At 52.3% G+C, this 13,905-nt stretch overlaps 1 protein-coding gene across 2 annotated transcripts in view; it reads left to right on the forward strand.

The window, feature by feature from the left end:
* The first annotated feature begins 6 nt into the window (after window positions 1-6).
* GRIK3 (glutamate ionotropic receptor kainate type subunit 3) overlaps window positions 7-13,905 on the forward strand; it is a 196,611-nt gene continuing 182,712 nt past the window's right edge. For both annotated transcript variants that reach the window (XR_001516150.1, XM_015572874.1), the window contains exon 1: window positions 7-28. Coding sequence is in view for 1 of the 2 variants with exons in the window: in XM_015572874.1 (XP_015428360.1) it covers window positions 7-28 (22 nt within the window). In the remaining variant the exon portion in view is untranslated. The remainder of the gene's footprint in view (window positions 29-13,905) is intronic.

Consider the following 13,905-nt stretch of genomic DNA (forward strand, 5'->3'; position numbering starts at 1 on the left):
CGCGGGATGCCCCACGTCATCCGGATCGGTAAGAGCTCCCCAGAGCCGGGGGTCTCCGTGCGCCGGGCGGGGGCGGGAATGGGGGCCTCTGGACACGACCCCAAGGGATTTGTCCACCCTTTCCTGGCTGTCAGGGCCGGGTGACCACCTGGAGCTCTTTCTACTGAGGACAAAGTTCCAAAGCCGGGGTCACAGGCCTTACTTATTGGGGAGGAGGCGGCCGGGCCGCGGGGGGCGAGGGGCGAGGGCGAGGGGCCCTTGGCGCGCTCCCGGGAGGCCAGACCTCGCAGAGGGCAGCGAAGCGTTCCAGCCCCAACCCGAGGAGCGGGCGCAGTTCCCGGCGACTGCCAGCGCGACCGGCTGCAGACCGAGTTCTGGGACCCGCTTCTCTGCGGAGCGGGAGCCCTGGGGAAGGCGCCAACTTCTCTTCCCTCCTCGCTCCCCTGGGCCCCTCGTCCCTGCCGAGGGCATGGCTCTAGCGGCCGCGGCGGGGACGCAGGGTACAGCTTCGCATGACGGGGCAGCCAGCTCCTCGCCCGGTGGCCGCCCTTGGCGTCGGTGGCCCGCATTCAGCCCCATGGCGTGGGGCAGAGGAGCGGCAGCCGTGCGGTTCGCTCCGGCCGCCCCTCCCGGCGGAGGCCTCTCCGGCCTGGGGGCAGCGCAGGTGGGGGAAGGGAGCAATCGAGCCTCCAGCGCGGAGAGGGAAGGCGAGGAGAGGGACGCGAGTGGTTTGTAAAGTTAGCGGAAATCCCCCCGCAGCTGGCGGCTGCTGGCGGGGCTGCGCGCAGCTTTCTGAGGCTCCTGCGTCTCCGCATCTCTCCTCGCCAGAGACTCTCACTCCGGCTTTAACTTTGTTGTGGCCGCCCCAGCACCCTGAAGGCATTGCTCTGGGCTGTAAAACCGGAGACCTGGGCCGCCTGGGTTCGCGAGGCGCCATCACCAGTGTCTGGCACGAGGCGGGCAGAGCTTTGCTGAGCCAGAGCTACCTTCCTCCCAGGTGCGGCCCCTGGGTTGCCAGAGGGCGCAGGGAACCTATGTCGGGTCTGGTTTCGTACTTGAGGATTTTCCCAGGAGGCGGTCAGATCGTGGGAACCTGTCTCCTCCGTAGCTCTCTCCTGGATCCCAGACTCTGGCACTCGCTCTCTGGATGGTGGTAGACGCACTGCCCTGGCTGGGGCTTTCATTCATGCCCAGGATCCCAGCAGGTGCACAGGGGAGGCAGAGGAGCCCAGTGACTGTGCTCTGCGGACAGCCCTCACTTAAGGCTTAAACCCTTTGCCATCCAGGGTGTTCCTGGCAAGCCAAAAATATCTTCTGTCTCTGCCCCAGTGCCCAGTTTGGTCACCATTCTAGGGGCACTCAGCCGCGCAGTAGTGGGCCAGCCCTTTCTTTATTCCCTTCTTCCCTCCCTCTGTTCTTTTGGGGCCTGCATGGTAGGGTGCCCCCAGGAGAAAAGGGGGGAGGAAAGATGCTATGTGCTCAGCTCACGCATTGCAGGATCCTCTTTCCTCTGCAGGGGTGGGATGGGCATGCTCCCAGCCCAGCCTTGGGGATGGAGGTCTTTGGGGGCCCACGAAGACAGGAGCAGGGGAGGCCAGCCCTGGAAGAAGGAGCGGAAGGGGGCAGGACCATGTCCCTCACCTGCCCCTCACGCTGTGGAATTGACTTGCACCAGGGGACTCCACACTGCCCTGAGGGGAAGCCTCAAGCCCCCCTGCCCTTTCTTGGGTTCAGTGTGTAATAATGCAATTAAGGATGGCAAAGCCCTCTTCTCTTCTAATCTTCTTCGTATTAAGCCCCAGGATTAATTAGCGTGTCGGCTCAGGCCATTTATATCCGAGAGTCTGGCCCCATTTGATTTTCAGCCCGAGGACTGGGGTGCTGTGCGCATGCCAAGTGTGACCACCAGAGCCGCGCCAGCCTGGACAGAGGATGGGAAGGCTCCGGGGCCACTGGGCTTCTCTGGAGCTTCCTGGGGAGTTGAACTCCCATTCTCTGAGCCCAGGCTCAAGCCTCAGCTGGCGTCAGGGAACTACAGTGGACACAGCACAGAGAGAGAAAGATCCTCTCGCTGAAACCCAAACATACCGCCCTGGCTGGGCCCCGTGCCACCTCCCTTCTCTCCTCCCTCCCCACCGCTGTGATCTCCAGGATCTGGCGGGAGCTGCAAGAATTGAGGTCCCAGAAATTGGGCTCAGAAGTGTGCTGTGTGCTGTGGTTCCTGAGACAGGTGCCTGAGCCGCTTGGAGCCGATTCCTCCTTCAGCAGGCAGGCAGGCAGGCAGGCAGGCTTGGCGAGCACCAGCCAGGCAGAGGGTTCCCTGCAGGTGTGCAAAGGGCTCTGTGGGCTGGGGAGCAGCGTACCGCCCCCTCTCTTTGTTCCTCTTTTGGGGGCTGAAATTTCCTCTTAGACAAGGAGATGGATAGCTCAGCAGTGTGACAGAGTGTTCAAACAATCCGTCTTGAATAGATGAATTGCATTGCTCTGTCTTTTTGTAATTGTGTCTATCAGAGGGAGAGGTCAAGGCATTGATTGCTTGGATGGTTTGCAAGTAACAAAGGAGAGTGAGGGAGAGAGAGTAATTGGATTGTAGTCTGCGGGTGGAAAAATGATCATTGATTATTTTATATGAATATGTGGAAGATGTATTCTACGTGTGATTACCAGGTACTGCTCACTGAAGGTTTTCAAGGCGTACTGTTCAGTATTTTGTTACTATTATTATCATCGCTATTATTGTTTAGTGCATGGAAAGCTGTTGAATGCATGGGTCTTCTCAGCCAGAAGGGCTCAGTGACCTCATGTGGGGACCTGGATTTCCTGGTTACATGACTCAGAACGTGAAGTGGAGGGGCCTTCGCCTGGGAGCCAGGAGCCCTGGGTTTTTTGCTCTATCTTCTGCCAGTTTACTGGACCACCTTGTTCAAATCGTATCCTCTCTCCTAACCTTGATCGAGCCTATTTCCCGATCTGTAAACTGTTGGGTTGGCCGTGATGGTCCGGGCTATTCTGAGGCTTCCAGGTTCCCTTTAGTGCAGGCTGGCGGGGATGTCGGCACCATTGTAGATCTGTTGCTTAGATTCGTTGTGTTACATGAGGCTCCCTCATGTTACATACATACTGTAGGATCGAGGGCCAGCCTGGAATTTGAAAAGGGAATCAGGCAGCGGTGGCAGCAGCTGGGGAGCTCGAATGGATGGTGCTGATCTCTAGCCAGCCAGGGGTGAGGTTCAGAGCCAAATGACTGCAGAGACATAAAGCAGGTGTGTGTGTGTGTGTGTTTGTGTGTGTGTGGGCTGGCTCAGCTCCCGACTCTCTGAGCATCTGCAGGCGAAGTAGATTAGAGCTATGAGCCCCCCTGATCCTCGGCTCGGGGGCCCAGCAGGCACCTGCAGTCTGTCCCAGGGGAGTGAGGTCCCCTCCCCCAGAGTTCCCAAACCGGCCCCGTCTGCATCTCCTCCCATGATTTCACCCAAATGGTCCTGAACGTTTGTCTCCTGAGTTTGGGAGCCGCTGCCTGTAAAACAATGAGGAATTTCTCGCAGTGACTGCTGATGTGCTGAAACATCACGGCCTTGTAGAAGCAGACAGGAGCTGAATGAAGATCAATAGGGGTTTCCCCCCTGGAAGTAAATAGCTTCAGACCTGGGAGTGGCCGGAGGGGCCTTCGAAAGCATTGACTTGAGGAATTCCTGCCTCCACTTTCTAGCCCAGCTGCTCCTGTCAGCCCAGGCATCCCTCCTTCTCAAGCTGGAGTTTAATTTCTTCTCGATGCCTGCCTTGTGCTGCGCTAAATAGTCTCTTGACGTCAGGATGATCTGGGGTTTATGCAGGCACCGAGTCCTCACTAGACCCTTCCAAGGTCACTGCATCCCCCTCCCTCGGGCACTCCGGCTGATTTCAGAAGCCCAGCCCTGCTGTGTCATTGGGAAGGACTTTTCAGGGGCCACTCCTATCCCCTCCCCCTTGAAGAAAGCAAGGCTGCTTAGCTGCTTTTAGGATCCTTTGTGGGCCTCACTGAGTCACTGCGTTCCAGGAGCACTCTCTGTCCCTGCCCCAGGAAACAGAGTCCACTCCGTGGCGGGGGAGGGGAGGGGGGTGTGGGGGGTGGGAGAGGCACGGACGCCTCTATGGACACTAGAACAACCTCTCCTCTTGGGGGAGGTGCAGGGTTGTATGTAGAAGAGGCTGCAGGACTGCTTGGGGTGCTCTTTTAGGGGGAGATATGGTTGTGTTCAACCACAGAGGCCAAGCTTCCCCCACCCTGTAACTAACAGCTGCCCTTGCCTCTGCCTCCCATGGTTTTAGCTTGAGCCCCGCTTGCTTGCTCAGGACCCTCCAGAGGGAACAGAGAAAGCCGCTGCTCCACTTGGCTGGGCAGCAGCAGAGGGGAGCCCGGAGCTCCCAGACCCTGCCTGGCAACAGAGAGGACTGCAGCTCCAGGCTCAGGGCTCTTCCTCTGGGGCCTGCACCCAGCAGGCCCTGCTTGTCTTCCCCAGGCTGGTGTGATGGGGTTGGAGCTTTGGCTGGGTGGGTGGGCCCAGGGCCTGATTGATGCGATGGGGGCCTTGTGTGAGCTTATGGGCTTGAATAGCTCTTCTCCCAGGTGCTGATCCCCAGCAGTTGCACCAGGGGGCAGTGTGTCTGTGCCCAGGTGGCTGGTTGGGCCATGTCTCCTGCCTGGGAACCCACCTTGGTCTGCAGCACAAATTAGTAAAACAACAATACACTGGCCCCAAGTTATTTGAGCCCGTATTCACTGCTAGGCACTGTGCTAAGTGCTTTTCACACAATGACTAGTGATGTGGGTGAATAGTGCATGTTCAATAAGTGTAGCTGTTGCATTTCCCCCATCAGCTTATGTAGTCTTTACCACTCTCCAGGCATTATTCCCATTTTGCAGATGAGAGAACTAAACGTGGTGAAGTCACTTGTCCAAGCTCACACAGCCAGTAAGTGATACGGCAGGATAAGAACTCCCCTCCTGTCCTGACTCCAGAGCCCGTGCTTTTAGCTGCCTGTGTAGTTGGGAGATAGAAAACAAGGCTTTTTACAGGCAGCTGAGTGCAATGCCCCACCCCCGTGGTTCTGGGTGCTGAGTGGGGCGGGGTGGGCTGTTTCACAGGCTGTAGGGGATAGCTGAGGGCTGTGTGACATTAACCCTTCCCGTGCCAGTCAGACTGTCCTTGCTGATGGGCCATGTGGCAGATAGGCTTCCTTGAGAGGGAAGGCATGGGTGGTTTCCCACCCCTGCCGCCAGCACACATTCTTATTGTGACTACACCCCACCTTGTTCAGTCTTCTGCACTCTGCCCAGCACTTTAATCCAAGCCTCTGCGGACTCCACCTTACATGTCCCCTGGAAGCCATTCTGTTGTTCTCAAAGACATCCTCAGAGCCTTGAGGAAACCCCAGGGCCTCATGTCTGTGTCTTCCCCTCACCTCCATCCCCATCAGCTGGTAACCTGGCCAGAGAAGGTAGCTGGTGAATTAGTTTTTTATTCTCTACTCCTTCTGTGACCTCCTTTCCCTTCGCCAATCCTGTTCCCTCTTCCCTTCAACATCCTTTCCAGGCTAATAAGTCTTATGGTCATTTTATTTATAAGCAAAAGTCACATCCCAACCATCTAAATAGAGCCTGCCTTGCTAGGAATCGAATTTGGGGGACAATATGAGGGTAAGGCCCACTGACACTGGGCCCTGGAATGTGCATTGCTGTCCTATAGACAGTATGGGTAGGGTGTGAGGAACTGGGTGCAAGAGCTTCCCAATTCACCCTTCCCCATCAGGAAGACTGAACCCTTCTTTCCTACCATGTTCCTTCTCCAGGGGGACACAGAGTGGCTGGGACAATGGTGGCTGCCAGGGACTGAACTGTTCTAGAAGTGGGGGAAGCTGCACTGCTCAGAGCCCCTACAGAGGTGACAGATTTGAGACAGGCACAATCAGAGAGATTGTGTTGTTTTCTAGGGCCTCAGTTTCCTTATCTGTAAAATGGGGATGCTACTGCCTGCCTCATAGAGTCAAATAGGTGTGATGTCTTTTCAAAAAAGCGTAAATGCTGTCCAGAGATCAGCTTTTCTCCTTTTGTTGTTTGAGGAGTCTGACACGCGCAGGGCCAGGACTAGGGTGAGGTGTGTGAGGCAGCTAAAGAACAGGATTTCAGGAGGCTCTCAAGTGGCAACCTTGCATGTGCATAACTAGACATGAGAGCAAGTGCCTCCTTAAGTTTTGTGCCCCTCGGTGCCTCACTGGCCTCCACCATCACCTGTGTTTGCTCATGGAGTCCATGTTTTCTTGTGCTCCAGAGACAACATCTTCACCAAGTTGTGATTGGGAGAGAGGAGACTGGATTGAGGGTGAGGGGCCTGGGTTTGAGGACAGCAGGCCATTCTGAGTTTGCTTTGGTCTCCCGTTAGCCACATGTTGTAGCAGCCGTGCCCAGAGCACCCTACCCCCCTTATCTTGCTGTCTTTCCTTTGGAATTGCCTCCAGGGTCCACTCTACCTCCTGCTCCAGCCTGTCACTCCCCTCTCCTCAAAGGTCACCTTCCCATATCCCTCTCCTTGTTTCCTCTGGCCTTTGGACCTTGTTTACTAACGCTCATCGACCTTGCTTATAGTGTTGCTTGTGAGTGTCTAGTGTGTGGTGTTATGCCATGGAGCTGCCCAAGGGTCCCTAAGGCCACCTCTCCCTCATCACTACCAAGAGGCAGAATGCCTTTTTTGGAATGAAATAATATATCTTATTGATTCTAAGAACATACACACACACACACAGTTTCACATCTTTAGAATCAGTGTGTTTCAACAAGTCATGTCTGAGTTGACTTCAAAGATTTTGTTCTTTCTTGACACTTCGCTTTGATGAAATGGGGTGGACCTGGGTTTGAATGTGAGTCTAATATAGCCTTGCTGTGTGACCTTGGGTAAGTCACTTTACCTCTGAGCCTCCATTTCTTCATCTGTAAGGTAGAATTATTAATGTTAGTTTAATCTATAGTCAAAATGTGTTCGACCTACAAAAATGTCATATGGTTGAATCTTATAGTACCTTCTTCATCGGATTAGTGTGAGGATTAAAGGAGATAAAATATATACAGCTCTTTGCACAGGGCCTAATGCTTAATAAATGTTAGGAGAAGAGGATTCCCCAAGGGTGGAGGCCATGTCTCCACCATCAGACTGTGAGCTCTGATGAGGCTGTCTGCTTCTCATGCACCCTGTGCCTTATGCCAACCCTCTTGCTCAGTATTCCATGCAGCTTAATATGTGGTGTTTGCCCACTACCCACATACCCATGTGCCTGCAGTGGAATTAGCAACCTGTGACAGTTACCCACCATGCTAGGGAGCAGGAGAGGTGTCCTTCCTGGATGTCAGCTCCCAGACTCCCCGGGCCTGTTATTTCTCACGCACCTGCCACCACAGGGTCCTGGTTTTTCCCTCCATTTGCAGCATTTTCACTGAAATGCATTTTGCATGGATCTAGAGATTGGATGATTCTGGTTATGGGATGCTCTTGAGGGATTGGTCCAGGGAGTCCTCATCAGTCCTTGGATGGGGAGTCCAATCTGGCTTGCTGGGCAGGCAGCTAGTCGTAAATTTTCTCCTTCTTGCCCTTGCCCCTTAGCAGGTGCAGCCCAGAGAGGGTCTGTGACTGGAGGTTGGGCCCCCGGGGATGAGACACTTCTGGCTCTGCTGAGAGACAGCAGGTAATGAGGCTGCGGCAAAAGCCAGGGAGGAGAGAGTCCCCATAGTGATCATTCAGATGGGAGAAAATGAGATGGGGGTGGGGGGGTGCGCGCAGAGGAGTGGCGGCTCGACTCCAAATCCTTTGGTTCCATGCTGAATGGTGGTGAAGAAAGGCAGAGGGGAAAAGAGGAGCAAGAAGGAGCTGGAATTCTTGTTTATGTGCAGAGGGTTCCAATCCATAGGAGACAACTCAGTCTTGCACTATTAAAGGGGCTGGTGCACTCAGGCTGCCGATGGAAGGGGGTTTATAGAGTTCTCAGAACAACTGCAGGGATGAGCTCTTTAAAGATGCGAACAAGGGAGACTTCTGCAAAGCCTTCCTGCATCTGCTTTGCAGAACTGAAATATGCTATTCCGAAAAGCCTGCCCAATTGGGCGGAAAAGCAGAAGCAGGCAGCCACGGACTTCCCAGGGCTCCGGGCATCACATTTCCCTGCTATGGTGAAGAATTACAGAATCCAGGCTGAAGAGAGACCCGGGGGTCATTCCAGGCCTCGGATTCCCAAGCATCAGCATGCATAAGAGTCACTTGGAGTGTTCGGTAAAATACAGACTGCTGGGCCCCGCCCTCACAGCTTCTGATTCAGTGCGTTCGGGCCAAGGATTGAGAATTTGCATTTTAACAGGTTCACAGATAATGCTGATGCTGTTCATCTGAGGACCACACTTTGAGAACCACTGTTCTAAGGCACAGTACCTTTAGCAGGTGCATGTCTCGTCTCTGATTGAACACCACCTGTAAAAGAAAGCTCACCACTTTTGACCTTGCTTTGTTCCTGATGGCAAATGTTTTGGCCCCTTCCCATCTTTGTTGCAAATTTCCCCCTCAAACTTGTCTTCCTGCAGTTCCAGGGAAGGCAGTGTAACTTGGACATTGAAAATGTAGGTTCTGAAGTCTGACTTTAAGCCGATATATATATATATACACTAGAGGCCCAATGCACAAAATTCATGCATGGGTAGGGTCCCTAGGCCTGGCCGGCGATCAGGGCTATCTGTGGGGTGACCAGTGGGGCGATGGGGAAGCAGGGTGTTGGGCGGGAGCACTGGCACCCGCCTTGGCCAGCCTGGTGCCTCTGTGGGAGGTGACTGGTGGGGGCGGCATATATATATATATATAGTGTTGACAGTATTACAGATGTCCCTCATTCTCTCCCCTTTGCCCCTTTCCACCAAGTCCCTGCCCCACCCCAGGCCTCACCACACTATGGTCTGTGTCCATGGGCTCTGCGTATATGTATAGAAGTTCTTTGGACTTTAAACTCTGATTCTCTCCCTCCAGGCTCTGTCACTTAGGGTAAGTCATTTCACTTCTTTAAACCTAGATGTTCTCATCTGCAAAAGGGGGATGATGAAAGATGTGATCTCGTGGGATCACGTGAGAATTCACTTACTTGGAACAAAGGAAGCTCTCAATACGTTCCAGCAATCCGGCATTGTGGAGGAGCTCACAGGTCCTGCAATCGACGGCCTGCGTTTGAAAGCCGCCTTCCTCCCTTCCCACCTGTGTGATCTTGGGCACATTATTTAATTTGGAAAAATAAGAGTAATAATGGTAGAACCTGCCTCACCAGGTTTTTGTAAGGATAGGACTAAATTAGTTCATGCATGTAAAGTTTAGACCATAGCCCTATAAGAGCTCACGGAATGTTACCCACTACATTTATGATCTTACAATTATGATCGCCCTGCCCACTGGTTCTGGTTCCAGTTTGCTCTCTGTCCCACAATGAAGCCCTACAGAAATGTAAAGGTATTTCTCTGGATTACAGATGCCAATTCTTCCGGCATGGTGTCGAGAGCTAATCATAGTACTGCTTGTGTACTGAAATCAGTAAGCTCATCACCTCCTCAGATCTAGTTATACAGCCCCAGATTATTCTAGCCTGTCAGCAGCCGTTTCACTCTGTTGATTTATACTGATCTGGTGATCCCATGAGATCACGAGGTCTTTTCCACAGGCATCGCTGCTGATCTATAACTTCTCTCATCCTCGCTTTGGCAGTTGATCTTTTGAGCCTAAAGGCAGGACCTGTCATTTATCCCTAATAAATCCTATTATTGAACCCTTGGGAGGTCATTCTTCTTTTTGTTCCTGGAGCACCAAAGCCTGTTCCCTTCCCTCCATCCCCAGGAGGTAGGCATGGATTTCACTGTCTCCTTCCTCCATGGCCTCCCAAAGAGGTTGGGTGGTTATTGGCCTGCAGTATGGTTGGGGTTGGGAACCACTGCTCTGGGCAGTGATGCTTCTGTGGCTCCCTTTCTGTTGTCTGGTATGCTTTGTGCCATCTGAGCCTGGGATGAACACCCTCTCTCACTTCAGCTATGTCTGCCATCAATATGTTAGTCAGGACATGACCAATGTCAGAGTCTGTTGGCTTTATTCAGTGATCTTGGACCCATGACTACCTTACACTTTAACCAGCTTTGAAATCCCATTGGCTTCCTCATGTTCTCAGGCCCTTTATCACCAGCCCTGGTTGGCATCTCCAGACCCACACACTGTTCCACTTTGCCTCACACAACTTCTCAGCTCCATTGTACTGAACATCCAAGTCCCCAGGAGGCACTATGCCTTCCCTCATACTCTGTGCCAACTTCTAGTTATCTCTCAGGTCTCAGCAAACATGTCTTTCCTTCCAAGAAGCATTTCTTGACTCCCACCTCTTTCTGTGAATCCCCACAGTGCCCTGAACTTCCTTGTCATAACACTTACTGTACTGTAATTCTTGGTTACCTGTACATGCATGGGCCAAAGCTGACTTGTCCAATGCATCTAACACTATGTGTGGCACATTGTAGGTGATTAATGACCATTTGTTGAATAAATGAATGCATTAATGAATACAGTCATTTGAATGTAAGACAGTCTAACTACCCTGTCATTCAGCTCAACACATTTTCCACATTGTCAACAGGATTTCATGGAAGACATTGTTAGCGTCTTGGATGAAGACTGTGTCCTAATAGTGTCCATGCGTTCTTCCGCTGCATCAGCTCAGCTAAGACCTTTTCCATGTAGACTGTTGGGAAGAGCTGGAGAATACAGTGCAGTGGGCCCTTCTTTCTCAGGCTTGGTCTAGGTTTGGCCTTCATATCTGTTGTCTGGTTCATCTCAGGATGCGCCTCTTGAGAGAGACACAAGTTGTCTACTTCAATAAAAGACGGAAGAAAACACCATGCTCTACCTGCCTTTTCTGGCTTCAGCCCTTCCTCCTTCCTGCCCTCCCTCCTTCCCACCCTCCCCTCAGCATCTCTGCTGCTCATTCTGGGAGCTGAACCAAGGAAGGGAACATCTGCTGTTCCTTCCTTAATAGGCTGGTCACTCAGGACAGCTGCCTGGCAGGGCTGTGGCTGTATCACTGAGCTGCCACCAGGCATGGGACAGGCCTCCTCTTTTCCTGTCGTCCCCGTATCACTGGATCCCGATAGGATGTGTAGACAACAGGACTACATGACAGCTTTATGGAAAGCGAAGTTGTCACTTAACCTGGAGCTTCAGGCTGTATAGACAGTCAGCCTGGGCCGTTTAACACTGGGAACAATCCACCATCCACCCTGGGTTCTGGGGAGTGGGAATGTGTGCACATGTATGTGTTTGTGTACTTGTAAGAGGCAGCCAATTGGAGGTTTGTTTCTATAGCACAGGCTTCCAAAATTGGGGCTCAACAGCCATTCTTTACCCCAAGCCTGGAGAGTGAATACAGGGACTTTCCTTTGGATTAGTGGGGAAACTGAGGACTTAAGTGATGGCCCCAATTCCTGATTGACTGGGCTCATCTGTGCACTGCATTAGTATAGCTGAGGGTGAGGGCAGTACAGGTTTGCAGTGTAGCCTCCTGAACATGGCAGGACCAGGACCACCCCTGAGGCCAGGCCCTCCCCTTTCTTGCTTCCCTTCCCAAGGAAACAGATGACACATTATGAGCAGAAAGAGCCTGTTGCCTACATGGCCATTTTTCCTGCTCAGTTTAATAGAGGTGACAGCCGTCTATTTTACTTGTCTCGTAACATCGAATCAGTAAATAAAATATGGGTGAACTCGCAGGTTTAGCTGAATTATGGCTGGTCCATGGGGACTGAGGGCTGGGGAAGAGTTGAGCAGAAATAGAATTCCTAGCTTCTTGCAAGAGTGGCTGAGCCTGTGTCTTTCTCTGGATCCAGAAAGTCTTTCTGTGTCGGAGGAGGCCAGGCAAGGCCATCCTGTTGGACAGTCTCTGAGCCCATGGAGAACATAAGTGGAGGCACCCCAAATATTGGCCACAGGAGTGCACTCCCTGTCCCCACTCTTTTCTTTCACAGATTGGGATACAGAGAAATGAAGGGGGAAATGACTGGAGTCACACACCTGGTGAGCCATGAGGAAAATAATATGAAAACATGGGTCTCTAACCCCCAGTCTATTAGGAAAATTCCACCCACTTCCTGTTACACCCCCTACACACACACACACACACACACACACACACACACACACACACACACACACACACTATAGGTTTTAAAGTTTCAGCCTTAAGAAAGATAAGGAGACTAGATTTTTCCACTGTGGCAAAACAGAGTTATAAAATCTTTTTTCCATGTTGAGGGAGAAGTACAAATCAGATTACATGTGTTTAGAAAAGCTCATAGAAGATGATACACCCCGTGTGTTTTGGCGAGAAGCAGGGAAATTAAGGTTCACCCCTAACCTCTGAGTTCAGCACCACGGAGAGCGGCCAGGCCCTTGGGGAGTGAGTGGGCGCCTGCCTACACGCTGACTTCTCCAGGAAGGGGGATGTGGTTATTGTAAGGTCTTGCGAAACAGGCATTCTTTTTCCAAATGCTATTCCTCTAGGACTCTGCTGTTCATAAGCCGGGCTGAGGTGTTTAGCAGGCACAGTGGGCTAGTAAGAGCTGTTATTGTGGCCGTTCAAATTGAGTATCTCACAGAAACAGAAAATGAAGTGAATGGATAGAATTTTCTCCCTCCCTCCCCCGGCCCCTCATAAATTGTTCTTAAACCTGTTGTGCCTTGTACGGCTTGTCTGCTAGGGAGCAGTAGCAGGTGACAAAACGAGTGACTATTCCGTTGTCAAATATCACACCTGATACCAAGAGTCTCTGCTCAGCTTGTCAGCATCCTCTCTCGCGTTGCCTTTGGTAAGTAGGCACGTGTTATCTGTCTTTATCCTGCTAAATGTGATTTCTTGAAAGTATTTTTGTGTGGTATTATTTCTCGAGTTGCAGAGCCCTGCATACCTGTAATAGAACTGTGTTTTCTGCTAGTAGTAAATAAAATTACTTTTTGTTCAGGTAATGGGAATTCACTGTGTCACAGCTTTGTGGCACTCCCCAAAGAACCCAGCGGTACCAGGTGCTCCACCACCTGCATGTGTCTGAGAAGCCTTGTGACTGGGCTGGGCGTTGACAAAGGTCTCTCCCACATAGGAAAGTGACCTCAGCATGCCTCAAGGGCGAAGGGGAGCTTTTGTCCACCACTGGGGACTGAGAGTTGGCCAGAACTCCTGGACTAGAAGCCAAAGGGCACAGGAGGCTGAGAGTCTTGGAAGGATAAGAGTCAGGGGAATTGGCTTTTGCCTCTGAACGAGGAGTGAGGTTTAGGTGAATGGGCTGCAGGGATTTAGGAGGCAAGATGGCACTTTGAAGTCATACAGCAGCTGGAAAGATCTGAAATGGGCAGGCAGGAAGGGGGCCTACTAAGTAGGGTACTCCAGGGGCCCTGACTTGAGACAGCTCAGTAAGAGGGGGCTGGGGGTCGTTGCTGCTCCTGCTTGGATTCACAGAATCAGAGAAATCTGCTTTGGAAATGTGGCTATTTTTATGCTGTTTGTAATTGTTTGTTTCCTGTCTTCTTCACGTGGACCCTGGACTGACTCATTGCTTCACTGAACATTTCTGAGTGTCCACTCTGTGTACTGCAGAGCATGCAGAGCAGGGGATTGCCGCAGCCCGGGGACACGGAGCAGTGTTCCTGGACCCGCTGGCATCTGAATGGCCTCACGTAGGTCCAAGAAGCTGACCTGCCGGGATAGCTGTGGCTGCTTGAACGTTTAGGTCTATACAGTTCAGACCAGAGCCCTGTACTGGATCTCCCTCATTCTCCTGTGTGCGGGGGAGGAGTACTGAGGCTCAGAGAGGAGAGGCAAGTG

The sequence above is a fragment of the Myotis davidii genome, unplaced genomic scaffold, assembly GCF_000327345.1.
Source record: "Myotis davidii unplaced genomic scaffold, ASM32734v1 scaffold88, whole genome shotgun sequence".
NCBI lineage: Eukaryota > Metazoa > Chordata > Mammalia > Chiroptera > Vespertilionidae > Myotis > Myotis davidii.